The sequence below is a fragment of the Puma concolor genome, chromosome D2 (assembly GCF_028749965.1).
Source record: "Puma concolor isolate L17-30 chromosome D2, mPumCon1.1.hap2, whole genome shotgun sequence".
Lineage (NCBI taxonomy): Eukaryota > Metazoa > Chordata > Mammalia > Carnivora > Felidae > Puma > Puma concolor.
In genome coordinates, this window is record NC_141677.1 from 74,386,801 (window position 1) to 74,401,884 (window position 15,084).

General features: G+C 49.4%; 1 protein-coding gene across 3 annotated transcripts; it reads right to left on the reverse strand.

Moving 5' to 3' along the window:
* Positions 1–7,708: 7,708 nt before the first annotated feature.
* SPMIP5 (sperm microtubule inner protein 5) lies at positions 7,709–15,001 on the reverse strand. 3 transcript variants are annotated; one of them, XM_025918421.2, is made up of 6 exons: positions 14,938–15,001; positions 13,527–13,595; positions 10,415–10,633; positions 8,800–8,986; positions 8,191–8,291; positions 7,709–8,070 (listed from the first exon to the last, which is right to left on the reverse strand). In XM_025918421.2, the coding sequence occupies exons 2-6, from the start codon at positions 13,582–13,584 to the stop codon at positions 7,925–7,927; spliced, it is 711 nt and encodes a 236-aa protein (XP_025774206.2). In that variant the 5' UTR covers positions 13,585–13,595; positions 14,938–15,001; the 3' UTR covers positions 7,709–7,924. The 3 variants fall into 3 exon arrangements, with proteins under 3 accessions (XP_025774206.2, XP_086537090.1, XP_086537089.1); XM_086680964.1 differs by lacking the exon at positions 14,938–15,001 and adding an exon at positions 14,776–14,931; XM_086680963.1 differs by lacking the exon at positions 14,938–15,001 and adding an exon at positions 14,744–14,931.
* Between the last annotated feature and the right edge of the window lie 83 nt (positions 15,002–15,084).

The following is a 15,084-nucleotide window of genomic DNA, read 5'->3' on the forward strand; positions in this document are numbered from 1 at the left end:
TTTCGTTACAATAGGACATCAAAAAGTTCGTCTTTGCTAATTCCACATGGTGGTTATAGTGGTGTGTTTGTCCATGCTATTTTTTTTTTTTTTGTAGTTTTCATTTTGGATCCAATTTTAAAAGAAAAAAAAATACAAAATTGGAGGTTTACAATATTTTGGAGTTCAGAACATGTGGCTGGTAGGAGGGGCTGCTGGTGAATGGTGACTGAGTAGTTTCTGTGACCCCAGTCCCTCGTCTGTATTTGTGTTCAGATCCTGGTTCATCTGTCACTATCCCCAAGACACACAACAAGAGGCTCCCTCCTCTTTATGTTGGGAGCCTGCACCTGTCACATCAAAACCCTCCATCTTCAGGCTCTGACAGTCTTGCCACTTGTCCCCAGTGTCATGCTGTCATGCTTACGCCATATAGCACTACAGATGAGGACAAAACCCAGGACCTGGGCAGACAGAGCCAGCAGACCATGGTTGTAAAGACAGCTTTATTTCTTAGCATTTACCTGCCCAGGCACAAACCACGTAATTCCTGCAAAGATCTCACTGAATCAGGATTTAATGGTAACAGAGGGGCACCTGGGCAGTTAGTCGGTTAAGCGTCTGACTTCAGCTCAGGTCATGATCTCGCGGTCCGTGAGTTCGAGCCCCGCGTCAGGCTCTGTGCTGACAGCTCGGAGCCTGGAGCTGCTTCAGATTCTGTGTCTCCCTCTCTCTCTCTGCCACTCCCCCGCTCTCACTCTGTCTCTCTCTCTCTCTCAAAAATAAATAATAAACATTTAAAAAAAAATGGTAACCGAGGTGTGATACAAAGCCTTCCGTTAAGAACCAGGTGTCTTCATCTTGTCTCCTCAGCTTCCATAGGGGAAAAATAATGAGCACTTTACAAAGCTGTTTCGTAAAATGTTATGTTAAATGAACAACAAATTACTTTTTCTTTTACTAGCTTTTAATGCTAATAGTGCCATTTATTCCTGACCTTCAGAAATACGAGATATTTTAAATGACAACATAAAAAGAGTTCGTGTTTGAAAACGCAAGCTGCTTTAGACTGCATATTATTACTTATGAGTACAGCAGGTGCCAGCATCATGCATTTCAGCATCCCATTTATATCCAACTGGTATATATTTCAGCTGACATTTATTGTTCTTTGGCTTATGTGTCAAATTTCTTAATGATGACTCTGACAAAAGCATAGAGCTCAGTATATATAAATTACATTCGCTACCATATAATCAGCCTTATCTATTAGGACGCTATTTGTGACAAATCATGTTCAAAATAAAAATTGATTTTTCTGTTATTTTAATATTGCACCGCTCACAGCAAGCCTTTGATTGAATCTTAAACACTTTAAGGTTCTATTTTTGTTTCAGGCAGATCAGAAATGGGGTCTGAACTATTTACAGAGCTAAAACAATTTGTGAAACCACCAAATCAAATTTCAAAAAACATCTTTATTTTCCAGCCACAGGAGTAAATTTGGTGAAGCTATCATTACAGGGCACACAAGTTAGCGACGAAAACCTCACACGCACATTTAATTTCTGTGCATCTATTTTCATCTAAATTAGATTTTAACTGTAATGCGGGGTATGAAAAGCCTCTGGCAGGCCTTTGTCTCTGTCTTTTGACCAGTCGCAGGCTTTCTTCCAGCTGATCTGAGCTCCACATCACCCTGTCCTGCTCCCTTTTGGAGGTGGGTTTGGACTATGTTCCGTGTTCTGGATGCATGGAGGTTCTGTTTCCCAAAGGGGTCTCTCTTAAGAGGGCACCTGCTTCAGTGCCTGGGTGGCTCAGTCAGGTAAGCATCCGACCGTTGATTTCGGCTCAGGTCATGATCTCAAGGTTGTGAGATCAAGCCCCTCGCTGAGCCTGGAGCCTGCTTAAGATTCTCTCTGCCCTTCCCTTGCTCGCTCTTTCTCTCTCTCTCGCGCGCGCGCGCGCACTCAAAAAAAATAAATAAATAAAAGAGGGCACCTGCATGACCCAAATTACTTACAAAACACATCACTTATGATTAGATCCTGGCTAGCATCATAGCATCACACCCTTGGGTTAAAGTGTTGTTGAGGGCAGGGGTCGGCAAATGAGGGTCCGCGGGCCACCTGTCTATGTATGGCCCTCCAGCTAAGAATAGCTTTCACGTTTTTAAATAATTTTTCACAAAACTCAAAAGAAGAATACTATTTCGTGATACATGAAAATGATATGAAATTAAAATTTCAGTGTCTATAAATAAAGTTTTATGGGAACACAGCCACACTTGTTCATTTACATATTATCTAAAGCTGCTTTCCTGCTAAAACTGCAGAATTGAGTATTTGCAACAGGGACCAGATGGCCCATGAAGCATTAAAAAAAAAAAAAAAAAAAAAAAAAAGACTATCTGGCCTTTAGAGAGAAAGTTTTCAAACCTTGCTTTAGAAGGAAAGGCCTCAGTGATTTATGTCTTATTAAAAGGATTGGCACCTTCAGGGCAGGGAGCTGAGGTAGCACTCAAATAAAATGCCACGTTCGTGACAATAAGTTTCACAGAAAGCTTTATAGACACATTGGCTAAAAGGTCCTCAAAGTGTTCATAAGTAGAAAACATGAGGAGAAAAGACAACTAAGGGAAATAAAACCTCAACTTTCACAAAGCTGCACATGTGATTAATGTGTATGCCAATTATAAAATGAGTCAAAAATGCCATTTAGACAAATGGGTTGAAAAATAAGCGATCGCTAAAATTGTGTTGAGCTTAAGCCAACGGAAGCGGCTTTAGGTAAAATGGCATTGAGCCGGAGGTCTGTTAGCAGCTGCTGGCCCCCAAACCCTGAAGCGGGGGTCTGGGACTGTGGGAGGCGGGGTGGGGGGTGCCTCAGCAGCCTGATGGAGAGGCCTGGCCACAGTTGCCCTTGGCGTGACCTTCGGGAGAACACATACCAGAAATGAGGCCTAAAAGACCTTGAGGCTGGCTGTTCAGCTCCTTCGGGCCATGGAATGCCTGGTGGCCCTTCCTGACAGTACCCCAGGCTGATCGGGAAAGGTAGGGGTACATGTTCCCCCTCAGCCTTTGGAGAATCCAAACAAATCTGGTTTGAATCCAAATATGAATGTGGATTGTTGTTGGGGACATATTAGCCTCCTTTGTGGGGCCTACTTTTGGAAGACTGATGGAGGCTGGTAGACCCCACTCTCCCCACCAAGTCCTCCCCCTCAGCTGAAAAACAGAGGCTTTCAAGGAGGGGGCAGTTGGGGACTCTCCCTGCTGGGTCGTCTCACCTGATGATGGCTCACGCTTGTGGAGCACTGGTTCTGGGTTGAGCACCAGGGGAAACGTCAGGGAATTTGTTGGGGAAGAGGCCAGGGGGCGGTGGGGTGGGGGGTAATAAGCTTGAGGAACTCAGGGGCCTTTTGGGAAATGAGCCAAGACCCCGGCTCTTGAAACTCTTGGGGTGGGAGAGGGGCTGATGAGCAAGGCCCAGGAGCAGGGCAGGGAGATCAGGGCCTCCAGTCTCTGGCCTTAAATAAACCTTTTAACTTCCGCCTTTTTGTTTTTCCTATTTTTTTTTTTTTTGGAAAGTTTATTTATTTATTTTGAGAGAGAGAAAGAGTGGGGGAGGGGTGCAGAGAGAGAGAGAGGGTGTTAGAGAGAGAGAGAATCCCAAGCAGGCTCTGCACTGTCAGCTCAGAGCCTGAGGCGGGGCCCGATCTCACGAACCGTGAGATGAGGACCTGCGCTGAAATCATCAGGCACTTAACGGACTGAGCCACCCAGGGGCCCTGATTTGTCGCTTTTCTTTTCTAGAGCCTCCAGCTTGGTCAAGGTTAGCCCGTGAGTCTTGTGCCTGCAAAACGCCCTGCCATGCCCTTTGTGTGCCTGATTCCATTTCATCCTCTCAACCTCATGAAGAAGGAAGCATCACTTTATAACAGAACACTGAGGCTGGGAGTGGTCGAGTTTCTCCCTCCAGATCACCCAGTAGTCACATGGCACAAACCCGCGTGAAGTCCCCCACCCCCCCCAACCCCCGCCCAGAGCCCGGCTCTCAACATCCTGAGCCCCATTATACTGGCTCTATCACATTCTTAAACTTCCGTGTTTCTCGTTTATCCTCTCATCTCATTTCTTTCTGGATCGATTCGATGTTGAAACCACGGCTCATTTAGCAGTGGTTCACGTTACTGTGACAGTGGCCACGGAGGACATGCCAATGTGACGTGAAGGTTAGGTGGGCAGACTCTGGCCTCAGACGGCCTGGGTTCAAGTTCTGGCTCTGCCGTTTACTGTCTATGTGCTTCTGAGCAAATTGCCTCAGTTTATTCATCTGCAAGAGCAAAAGGGTTATAATAATATTCCTTAAATAAGCTATTCCCGGCAAATGACTTAGGCCAGAGCCTGACATAGGTAAGGACATTAGCAGCCGCTTCTGTTTTTATTATTGGCCAATCATGCATGTCCTGCCTCCCTCCTGGGGTAGAGTCCCTGGAAGAAATGTACAGCAGGGAAGAGAGCATTTTATTAGTGGCCAGGAGCCCGGGTTCTGAACCGTTTTCTGTTAATAATTCTCTGGGTGGGCTCAAAGACAGAACACCCCCATCCCCAACCTACATCTGCAATGTTCCCGGGTCCCTTTACCTTAATGGTAATTGACAATAACAATATTTACCAAGCACGTGTGGACCAGATGTACCTGCCTAATCTCTTCATCTTCATAACCAATCGCGCTACTGACTGGCCTGTTTTGTTGTCTTCATTTTACACAGTAGGAATTTGAGGCTCAGAGAGGTTAAGGAAAGTGTTCAGAGTCACACAGCCAGGAAAAAAACACAGACTTGAGATCTACCTCCTGGCCACAGGCCTCGTGGCTGGGCTGGAGCAAAGTTAAAGCTGTGACCGAGATCCTGTTTGGGGCCAGCCTGTCACTACTCTGTGGAATGGGGGAGTGAGGTCAAGAAACCTGGCCATCTCCTCCCGGTATCTGGCCTCTGGGGGGGTTCTCACACAGGAAGATAAAGAAGTGACCACAAAGGAGCACTTTAATGCTAGAGAAGGTCAAACTATCCCACAAAAGACCCACCCATTGTTAAAAGCAACCATGCAAACCCTCACCCTCAGTTTCTTCAGTGTCTCCAGACCCACGGAAATTTGTCTTATCAGGTAATGGAATTGTTTTTAGTGGCAAGAATGAGCTCATTACGGATGCAGCTTGTGCTAATAATGATAATTTGCAGCGCGGTAAAATCACCTCCCTACCTCCCCCGACAGATGACGCTCCAGAAATTATAGGCTAGAGAGAAACAGCAAGGACAAAGATTAAGGAAAAGAATTGCAGTGTGGAACTGCTTCTACAAAAGGAGTTACAGATTTGCACATTGAACTTGGTGATCTGAATCACGAAGTTGGAGAAGAATTAGATACTATGAAACAATTCTTGATTGCCTTTATTCGATTCCGTTACCTCTGTCACTGGGTTGTTGTTTTTTGCTTTTGTTTCACACTTGAAGCCAATTTTTAAAGGTGGTACCAAATGGATTAGTCAGTGACTTAAATACTGATGTGCTATATGATACCGCAGATAAGATCAAGATTAGGGCTCCTTGTAAGGAATCATTTCAATCCTGGCACCCCTTAATTTCAAGGGCAAAGAGCTAAATAACTTTGAGTCCAGAGCAATCATCTGCAAATTCTGTGGGTTTGGAAGAGGTGACCAGAAAGACACCTCTTTGGCGTCGCTCTCTTCTGAGTGCCGCAGAGGCGTGGCAGGCTGGACCACCTGCCCCAGGTAGGTGACGGATCTATCTCCTGCTTTCCTTTCTGGATAGTGGGGTCCCAGGGTTTTAAGAAAGTTGGAAAAAATCTTATCTATAGTCTCTTCCAGCCCTTTGAACAAGATGCCAGCTACCTTCTACTGAGAGATGGCTTTTTGCCTTTAAACATACGATCTCAAGAAGATGAAAACAGCCGAGATCTTTAAAAATAACATTTTTTCCTGATTATGAAAACAATACCTGTTGGCTGTGAAAAATTGGAAAGCACGCACACAAGACAATAAAAATAACTAGTGATATATCATCATTCAAATAACCATTTGGTAGCACCACGGGTTAGCATTCTCTCCCCTCCCACAACTGTTTTTAAAATAAAAAACAAGATCATCGTGTGTGTGTGTGTGTGTGTGTGTGCGCGCGTGGGCTCGCTGTTATTACACATTTTATGTCCTGTTTTTCATGTCCTGTATTATAAATATTTGTCCAAAACAGTACTCTTCTCTCACATTATTTTTTAACAAAGGGATATATTGTAATCCCAAGCCTTACGGGGTTTGGGTTGTTGTTTTGTTTTGTATGATAATCACCCCGTACACACATCCTCGGTTGTTTCCCTGGACAAGGAAACATTTCGGTGCCGGGGCCCCTCTGGCTGTCTGGTAAAAGCTGTGAGCGTCTTCTCACAACGCTTTAGATGCAGCAGGTCAAATACATGAGATTATGTGAAATATGGTCAAAATATTAAATAGGACAAATTTGTGAGCTCACCGTGTGTTTCTTCATATATAGATTGAATAACAATATACTAGAGGGTAGAGAAAGTAGCTTGAACAACTACATAATTATAAAGTGGTGATCTGCACTGACATTATTTTAAGCTGTTTGCAACAAACGTCAGATGATAGCAACAGATCTGTGGTTTCCATTAGGACGAGGTGATGGTGATAGGTACGGCTATGGTTTGTTGCATAAGAGAAGGGAATACTGAGTCCCACTAGGAGGCTCATAAAAACAAATAGGTAACTTTTTTCTCATCAAAGCTCTTTCGACTCATCAGAGGTAAAGATCTGACACCTGATTTCTGCCCAGGGAACCCTGGTGAAAATTCCCACCCTGGGCAAAACCCCCAACGGTACAGTACTGTGTCCTTTGGCTCTGCCCATTTCTGAGCCTTTTGATGCCTGCAGTGGTCTCACTGCACCAGGAGCTGCATTTGAGGCCTTCTGAGTGCCAGCGGATGCCGAGCGAGGTCAGAGAGAGTGCCTGTTAGTGGCAGAAGGAGGCAAGCCCGTGCTGTGGGTTGAACTGTGTCCCCGCAAAACGATATATCGAGGTCCTAACCCCCAGCACGCAAGACTATGACTTATTTGGAAATAGGCTCTTTGCAGGTGTCCTTCAAGAAGAATGCCACGCGAAGACAGAGAGACACAGAGGGATGCTGTGGGACGATAAAGACAGACATTATAGTTACGTACCAAGGAAGCCCAAAGATTGCCAGCAAACCACCACCAGGAGCTGGAAAGAGGCAAGGAAGGGTTCGCCCTTAAGGTTGTAGTGTGGTCTTATTCACTCCTTGAACTTGGATTTCTAGCTTCCAGAACTGCGAGGCAATAAACTTCCGTCATCTTTTGGTGCCTCTCTGAGGCAGTGTCACAGAAGCCCGATGAAATGAATACACCTCGTGCCTGCCACCGGGTCGCCTGGGGACTGGGATTCTGAGACAGCAGGGTTGGCTGGGCATGGCATCTGTGCCACTGGTGGGAACTGCCATGTCAGGACCCAAGATGGCTGACGGGGACTGATGGTGAGAGGCTGGGCTAGGGTTTCAGGAAGAGTCTGATCCAGGTGCACACGGTCACCTCAAGGTAAGGATGAGATGGGCCTCTCCCTAGCTCGTCTGAATGTCAACGTAACCTGCAACCCCCCTCGCCATAGAAACCTTCAGCATGCTGAGAAGCATCTTCTTTATTCCCACACAATAAAAGGCCTTTATCATTAAAGACTTGCTATTGCCAAACAGGGTGCAGGTGGCAGTCGAAAGGATTCTTAGGTTTTGAAAGTTCCGTAGTGCCTGTTGGGTGTGGGTCGGGGCCTGGTTCTCATGTAAGAATGGTGAGCTTTGGAGTCCCCCCTTGAAGTTCACCTCTCCTTGAGAGGCCGTCTGCATCAGCCTTCTGCATACTTTGCTGAGGACAGAGGCTCTAGATAAATCTTCCCGTTGCAGGACATGGTTGATCTCTGGGCACAGCCACACGTCACTGGAGGCCTGGGGTCCTCTGTCAGGGGTCTTCCGTGGGCAGGACAGCTACCACCTGGAAGAGAGACCATCCCCACCAGGTGCAGGCAGATGGCCCAGCTAAGCAGGGAGGCTCCGCAAACATTTCATCCCCTTTTAAAAGGAGTAGGAAGGCAAGAAGGACTTCCCCCCTTACCTGGGATAGAAAACTCCGGATATTTTGGCCGTAGCCCTTGGTGCTGCAAAACCTTTGGAGAAGGAGCAGAAGGAGGCTGTGTGGACCCGACTCCATATATTCTGAAGAACAGAAGTCATAGACTTACTCGTTTTTTTTTTTTTTAATAATAGAAAAAATACCATCTCTGCACGTCCTGCGTGAGCACAGCGTGTTTCTTTCTAGTCCTTACGATTCATCCTAAAATGAAAGGATTATCGTATCTCCATTTTGCAGAAGGGAAAACTGAGGCCAAAGAGCTGCCCTATGCGGTGCCACACCATGTCCCTCCCCCGGTGCCCTTGGGCCGTAGGTTGCTGCCAGGACACGTGGCCCTGTTGGTTTTTCCTCCCGGCCTCTGCCCTGCAAACCAGCCAGGACCGCAAGCGGGGCTTCTGGCAAATGGCGGGTGGGGTGGGGAGTGGAGGGGAGCGGCCCACCTTGAAGGCCCCCGTTACAAATGAGGCCCCTTCTGTAAAACAAACCAAAGGCCCCCTAGAGCTGGGATGGGGCATCCGGGAACGCCCCAGCCCGACAACTGCTCTCGCCCCGGCTCCTGTCACCCGCAGCCACGCCCCAAGCCAGACTTACTCCTCATATGGCTTCAAGGGTGCCTTCCTGGCCTGCTCCACGAGGTCCAGGAAGTCTCTGTAGCAGTTTCTGGCCATCACAGCGTACCTCGTGGCACAGCCTAATTCCGTGACCCTGGCTCTCGGGAGGTAGCCAGCCCAGCCGGGGATTGGAGGCTCCTGGAGAGGTTTCTTTACGTGTTTGCATTCTGTAAAGACACCGTGCTTTCTGAGGGCTTTGAGAAGCCACACAGTGAGCTGGCACCCCACCAGCTACGCTGGCGAACCCCTAGAGGCCCCCAGACGTGCTAAGGGCAGCTATCGCGGGTTGGTCGACACCGAGTAGCAGGCACCTTGGTAGGGGCTTTGCAAATTCCCTCCCATTTCATTCTCTCACGAACTGTAAGAACTTGACACCGTAATTACCTACACCTTACAGAGGAAGAACCGAGACCTTAAAGAAGTTAAGAGCGTCTTGGCCAAGGTCACACGGCAAGGGAGTGGTAGGGCCAGGCTTCAAGCCTGCGTCTGATTCTCTAGTTCTCCCCCTTCAACGGATCCTGCTCCTCTCTCAGATTAATCAAGAAGCTTCCCACGTTGCGCTCTGACCGTGCACATAAAGGAATCAGGAGAAGCAACCAGGTCAGAAGGAAGCATATCAGGCTGAGCACCAGGAAACTGCCTTCAGGTCACGAGTGACTCTGGCGCTGACCCTGAGCGACTTCACATCTGTGAGATGAAAGGTAACTGCCCGCCTGCCTCTTCTAGCTGCTGTCAGAATAGAATTAGGCCACCGAGTCCCAGAACCTCAGAGCGGGAGCGCACCGTAGGGAGCCTCTAGTCCATCCTTCCTCGCACTGGATGAAGGAGCTGTAGTCCAGAGAGGGGAAGCAATGTGCCCTACGTCACTCAGCAGACAGTCACAGAACTGGGCTAAATCCTAAACTCTGAAGGCAGATGTTACGGCTTGGAAAACTTTAAAGCACAACACGCATGTGAGTCTGCTACCCCAAGCAATTAGAGTAATAATAATAAAGGCAGTTCTGGAGTTCGTTACTTTTCCTATAGGCCTTTAGACCATAAGGCCTCTATGGCAAATCATGGCTGTGATTAGCATTACACGTAATCACGTCATCAGTTGTTTCTGTCATCGCTTTTGCGGTTGTTGTTCAGGGCCAACCCCTTCCCACCCAGCTAGCACCTGGAAGAGCCGGGTTCGAGCCGAGGTCTGACCTCAGACAAGGGTCACCACCACCTCTGCAGACTCACTTTCCCTGTCTCTAAAGTGGGAATCATAGTCTCGCCGTCACAGCACTGACGTCGCGGTTCATGAAACAACGGTGCCCAGCACAAAGCAGCTAACACGTGTACGTACGTACTGAGAGGGCAGGTGAGGTCCCAACACTCCTGGTGACTTGCCCGGGGTCTCAGTTCCCAGCACCCTCTTGCCCGACCGGGACCGTGTCCCTCTGCCCCCCCAAGAAACGTTTCTTTCTCATCTTATGAGACCAAGCCTTTCCATCCCGCACCACCACCTGAGGATTTGGCACGGGTGCTGGATTCTGTGTCCCCTGGGGCCTGCCGGGCCCTGCACTTGTGTCCAGGGGGGAAGGGGGCAGGTTTCCGGGAGCCGGTACCCAAACTCAGGGGGTGATACTGCCGATAATACTGATGCAGCTCCCGCAGGACCGTCTCCTCCGAGCAAACGGGCTTCAGCTTCCGGGCAGTGGCCACTGAGCAGTGAAACTCCTCCAGCTGGTGTTTATATCGTTGTGTGCTTTCCTGGAAGGTTTTCAGGCAGTGGGACATGTTGTCCTTGCTGGTGGATTCTTGGCAGCTAAGGTAGGGCACGAAGCCTGCAAGAGCCGATGCATCAGGGCCTTCAGCGAGGCAATTAGAACCTGCAGAAACTCCCCGGAACCCCAGCCCGCCACTTGGCATTTCTTCCTGGGCCAACGACACTGCGTTTTCCCAAAGGCCATTAACACAAGCGGGGCTGTTTGCGCTGCGCCGGGCCCTCCCCAGGCCACAAAAAAAAAATGACCTCGGAGCTGGGGAGGGACGGCCCGTTTCAACAAAGACGATGACAGTCATATTCTTTGATAGCAAAGCCCCTGATGTCAGTCTGAACAGCAAATGGGGAAAGCATTTAATGGGCCAAAATGATAGTCTGAGGAGTAATTGAAATTATTTCATCTTTTTAGAGAGAAAGCTTATTTTCCTTGACACATCCCAAATGCAATTTGGGATCTTTTTTGTCAGACTGTCGAGGGAAATTGCGGGCTTATTAAAAGCTGAGACCTATTACACAAAAAGGTAAATTCATTATCTGTGAGGCCCACCCCCTGGAACAATTTTTTGCCATTTCCCACAAAATAACATGTAATCATTACTATTAGTATGGGTAAAACACAAGTGTTTATTTAAACTAGATGCTGAATCCTAGGGACTATAATATTGTCACAATAAAACTCTTTTTTTGTTTTTTTTTTCTAAAGAACGGATGAGGGAAAACTGGTTAAGAATTTGGTTTTTTTTTTTTTTTTTTTAAAGTTTATTTATTTTTGGGACAGAGAGAGACAGAGGATGAATGGGGGAGGGGCAGAGAGAGAGGGAGACACAGAATCAGAAACAGGCTCCAGGCTCTGAGCCATCAGCCCAGAGCCTGACGCGGGGCTCGAACTCACGGACCGCGAGATTGTGACTTGGCTGAATTCGGAAGCTTAACCGACTGCGCCACCCAGGCGCCCCAAGAATTTGGTTTTAAATGGCTAGATAGATAAATACATAAATACCCCTCACTCGTTCCCGGGGCCTGGACATTTTGCCTTTGTCCCTAAAGAAAACCTGACCACAGAGTTAAAAGCAGAAACCCTGCCTCCTACGCCCTGCGAAAAGCTGCTTCTGGAAGAATCTAATTTCTAAACTGATCTTGAAGTTCTCCACCCACCAGCCAGTGTCCCCAACCCTGGGGCAGTCAAAAGATACCCCAGTGTGGTGGGGAAGAGACCATAGAAACCAAGGGGCCCTGCCACCAGGGCTTCCCCTGCTCTGCAGAGATTTTATGTACTCGTATATGTGCACACACACGGGGGACCACAAGCTACGCTCGCTGAGTCTTACTAAGGGCCGGGACGTCTTAAATAGCCTGTGCGCTGGCTCCTTCCAACCTCACAACAATCTGATGAGAAATCTATCATTATCCCGTGTAGAGGTTTGACTTGTGTCTCCCAAATAGCTGTGCCCAAGTCCTAACCCCTGGGACCTGCAAATGGGACCTTACCTGACAGGTCTTTGCAGCCGTAATGAAAGACTGGGAAATGAGATTATCCTTGGCTGAGGATGCGCCCTCAATCCATCTGTCTCTGCCTTAGTCCACTGTCTATGTCTGGCCAGCTGACTCGCCAGGACAGACACTTTAGCTTCTTAGGATACTTGTCGAAAGCACTCCATTATAAGAGAAGGGAGAGGGGGTTGAGAAAGAGACTCCGAGATGCAGGGCAGCGTGAAGATGGGGGCCGAGATTGAAGCTGTGATGCTACAAGCCAAGGAACAGCGGGGGCCACCAGAAACTGGAAGCAAAGAAGGGCCCTCCTCTAGAGCCTTCGGAGAGAACATGATCCAACCAAACCTGGATTTCAGACTGCTAGCCTCCAGAGCTGTGAGAGCGTATCTGTTGTTTCACACACAGCCCTAAGAGGGGCACCTGGGTGGCTCAGTCGGTTAAGCATCCGACTTTGGTTTGAGTCATGATCTCGTGTTCCACAAGTTCAAGCCCCACGTTGGGCTCTGTGCTGACAGCTCAGAGCCTGGAGCTTGCCTCAGATTCTGTCTCTCTCTGTCTCTGCCCCTCTCCCACTCATACTCTGTCACTCTCAAAAATAAATAAGGTGTTTTTAAAGAATTTTTAAAAAATAAACAGAGCCCTAAGAAACGAATATACCCATTTAATAGACACTTATACTTTACCACAGAAAGTACTCTTACAATCACACACACGGTGGCCACGCAGGGACTGAAACTTCAGTTTGTTAGAACTCAAAGCCTGTTCCCTTAACCAGCCAGTGGGATAAGGGGTGAGGCTGGGCACCTTGGAATATTCCCCGTGCATCTCCTCTCCTAAGAACACCTATCTGTGAGAGCGGAGTGCCCATGAGGACCACTGCATCTGTCACAGGGACGTGACTTGGTAAGTCCCCCGTAGCCCAGAAGCCTGAGGAGAAGCACTATTGGGTAGAATGACCAATTAGCCCTGTTTGACAAGGACTTAGGGGTTTCCTGGGACACAGGACTTTCAGTGCCGAAACCAGGGCCATTCCAGACAAACCGGGGCACTTGACCACTCTCCCTCTGGGGGACACAGGAAGGGATGGCCCATAAGAACAACCCTCGTGCAACACTTGAGAAAGCTTGACTTGGGGAAAAAGGACAGGGCCTCAGCTTATTCATTGTGTCTGCCCCCTTAGCAGTGTGTCTATCCTGGTCCAAATGCACTCAAGGGACATTCGGTGCTTCCCGCATACGAGGCCATGTCCTGGGAGATCTGGCCTACGTTGTATCTCTCCATTCATCAGAACCCCGTTATCAGCCATCTTGGGCAAAGGAGGGCTTTCCGCAAGGGTCCCAAAGAAGCCAACGTGTCTGTACTGGCCCAACTGGCCAGAAAGACACGGACAGCGGACCAAGGCAGGGACGGTGAGCAGGACCACGGTTCTGCCGGGCACATCGGCAGGGCACGTCACCACTTACCACTGTAGCCTGGTGTGACTGGCAGGTGTCTCATGAAGGTCTTGGAGGAAGACTCCATGATCTCACTCTCTGTTAACGAAGGGCAGAGGGAATGAAATGATCTAATCGAATGTCCCAGCCTCAAGAACTCACCCGTGTGCTAGAGTCCTTGGGAGGAGAATGACCCCACCGGGGGGTTGGGAAAGGGAGGCAGCACCACCATCTTAACACAGAACCAGCAGATAAAACCAGTGGCCTACTACCAAGGGGCGTTCGCCTTTTACATGTCCCCCAGTGTCTCCCCCAGTGTCTCCCCTCCTGGGACCTCCTCCATCCACCCAACCTCCTATCCATTCATCCATCCATCCATCCATCCATCCAGCAATCTTGAACTGTACGCTCACTGTGGCCAACAACTGTCACGAGGTTAGAAATACAAAGCTGAGCGGGACCCAGAAGCCCCCACGTGCAACTCCGGAACCTCAGAAAAGGGAAGAGAAGAAGCACCCCCAGCCCCAGGGCCTTTGTGGTTCCAGGTGGAAAAGGTGGCAGTGGTGACTTCGGCTGTCCCCCAACGCCACCTCAGGACACCTGGCAGTGTCTGGAGACATTTTTGGTTGTCACAACTGGGGTATGCGGTCGGTGCTACTGGCATCTAGTGAGTTAGAGGCCAAGGATGCTGCTAAACAATGAAGAATTCGAATAAGGCCTGGCTGGAAGGGCTCAGAAGTCCCCAAAGATGGGCACAGAGTCCAAGAATGGGTGAGCAGAGGTAGGGCGGGGGGCACCGCAGCATGTTGATGGGATGCTGCCCCCCCAGCCAGACCCCCGCCCTCTTCCAGGATGGCCTGGGTCCCCTCAAAAGGGACAGCTCCTGCATCTGGGCATCCGTTGATGTTGCCCAGTGCTACAATGCCAAGCAGGTCACTTCTCAACAGTGAGGCCTTCACCGCCAGGACACATGGTCTCGGGGGGAGGGCCACAGTCAGGGTTTAGGCAGCAGTGATGGGAATTTCGAACACGCTCAGACATTTGCAGAACACTGACTGTGACACAGCGCACCCGGGACGGTATTCTTGCCAAATCCTCACGGCTGCCCTAAGGGTGAGTTCCCATGGGAGTGCCCCATTTACAGATGAGAAAAATAAGGCGCAGAGAAGCTAAGTAACTTGTCTGAGGGTTGTCCGGTCCGAGGAGGGACATCTAAACCCTGAGGGCCTCTATAGCGTAACTGTTACCCCAAAGCGTGGCCCTGGCCTGTGGGCCGCACCTGGCGCAGGTGGGTGGTGGCCTGGGCGGCTTCCTCTGAGCGGTGAAATCCGAGAGGAGGGGCGTGGGGAGGAGGTGTGCTGGGGGTGGGGGCCCGGGAAGGGGTCGGAAAGCGAGGTCACAGCCCCCCACTTCCTCTTTCCGGCCCACTCCACGTCCTCACCTGGGCGGGCCCGGATTGCCCACCGGCCAACAGCCCTCCTGGCCTTAGCCTTCCCTCTGGCCTTTGTGCGCTCACCCCCCCACCCCCGCGCACCCCCCCCCCCCCGAAGGTGGGGGAGGAGGGGCCGGACTCCTGGATGCCCCTCCC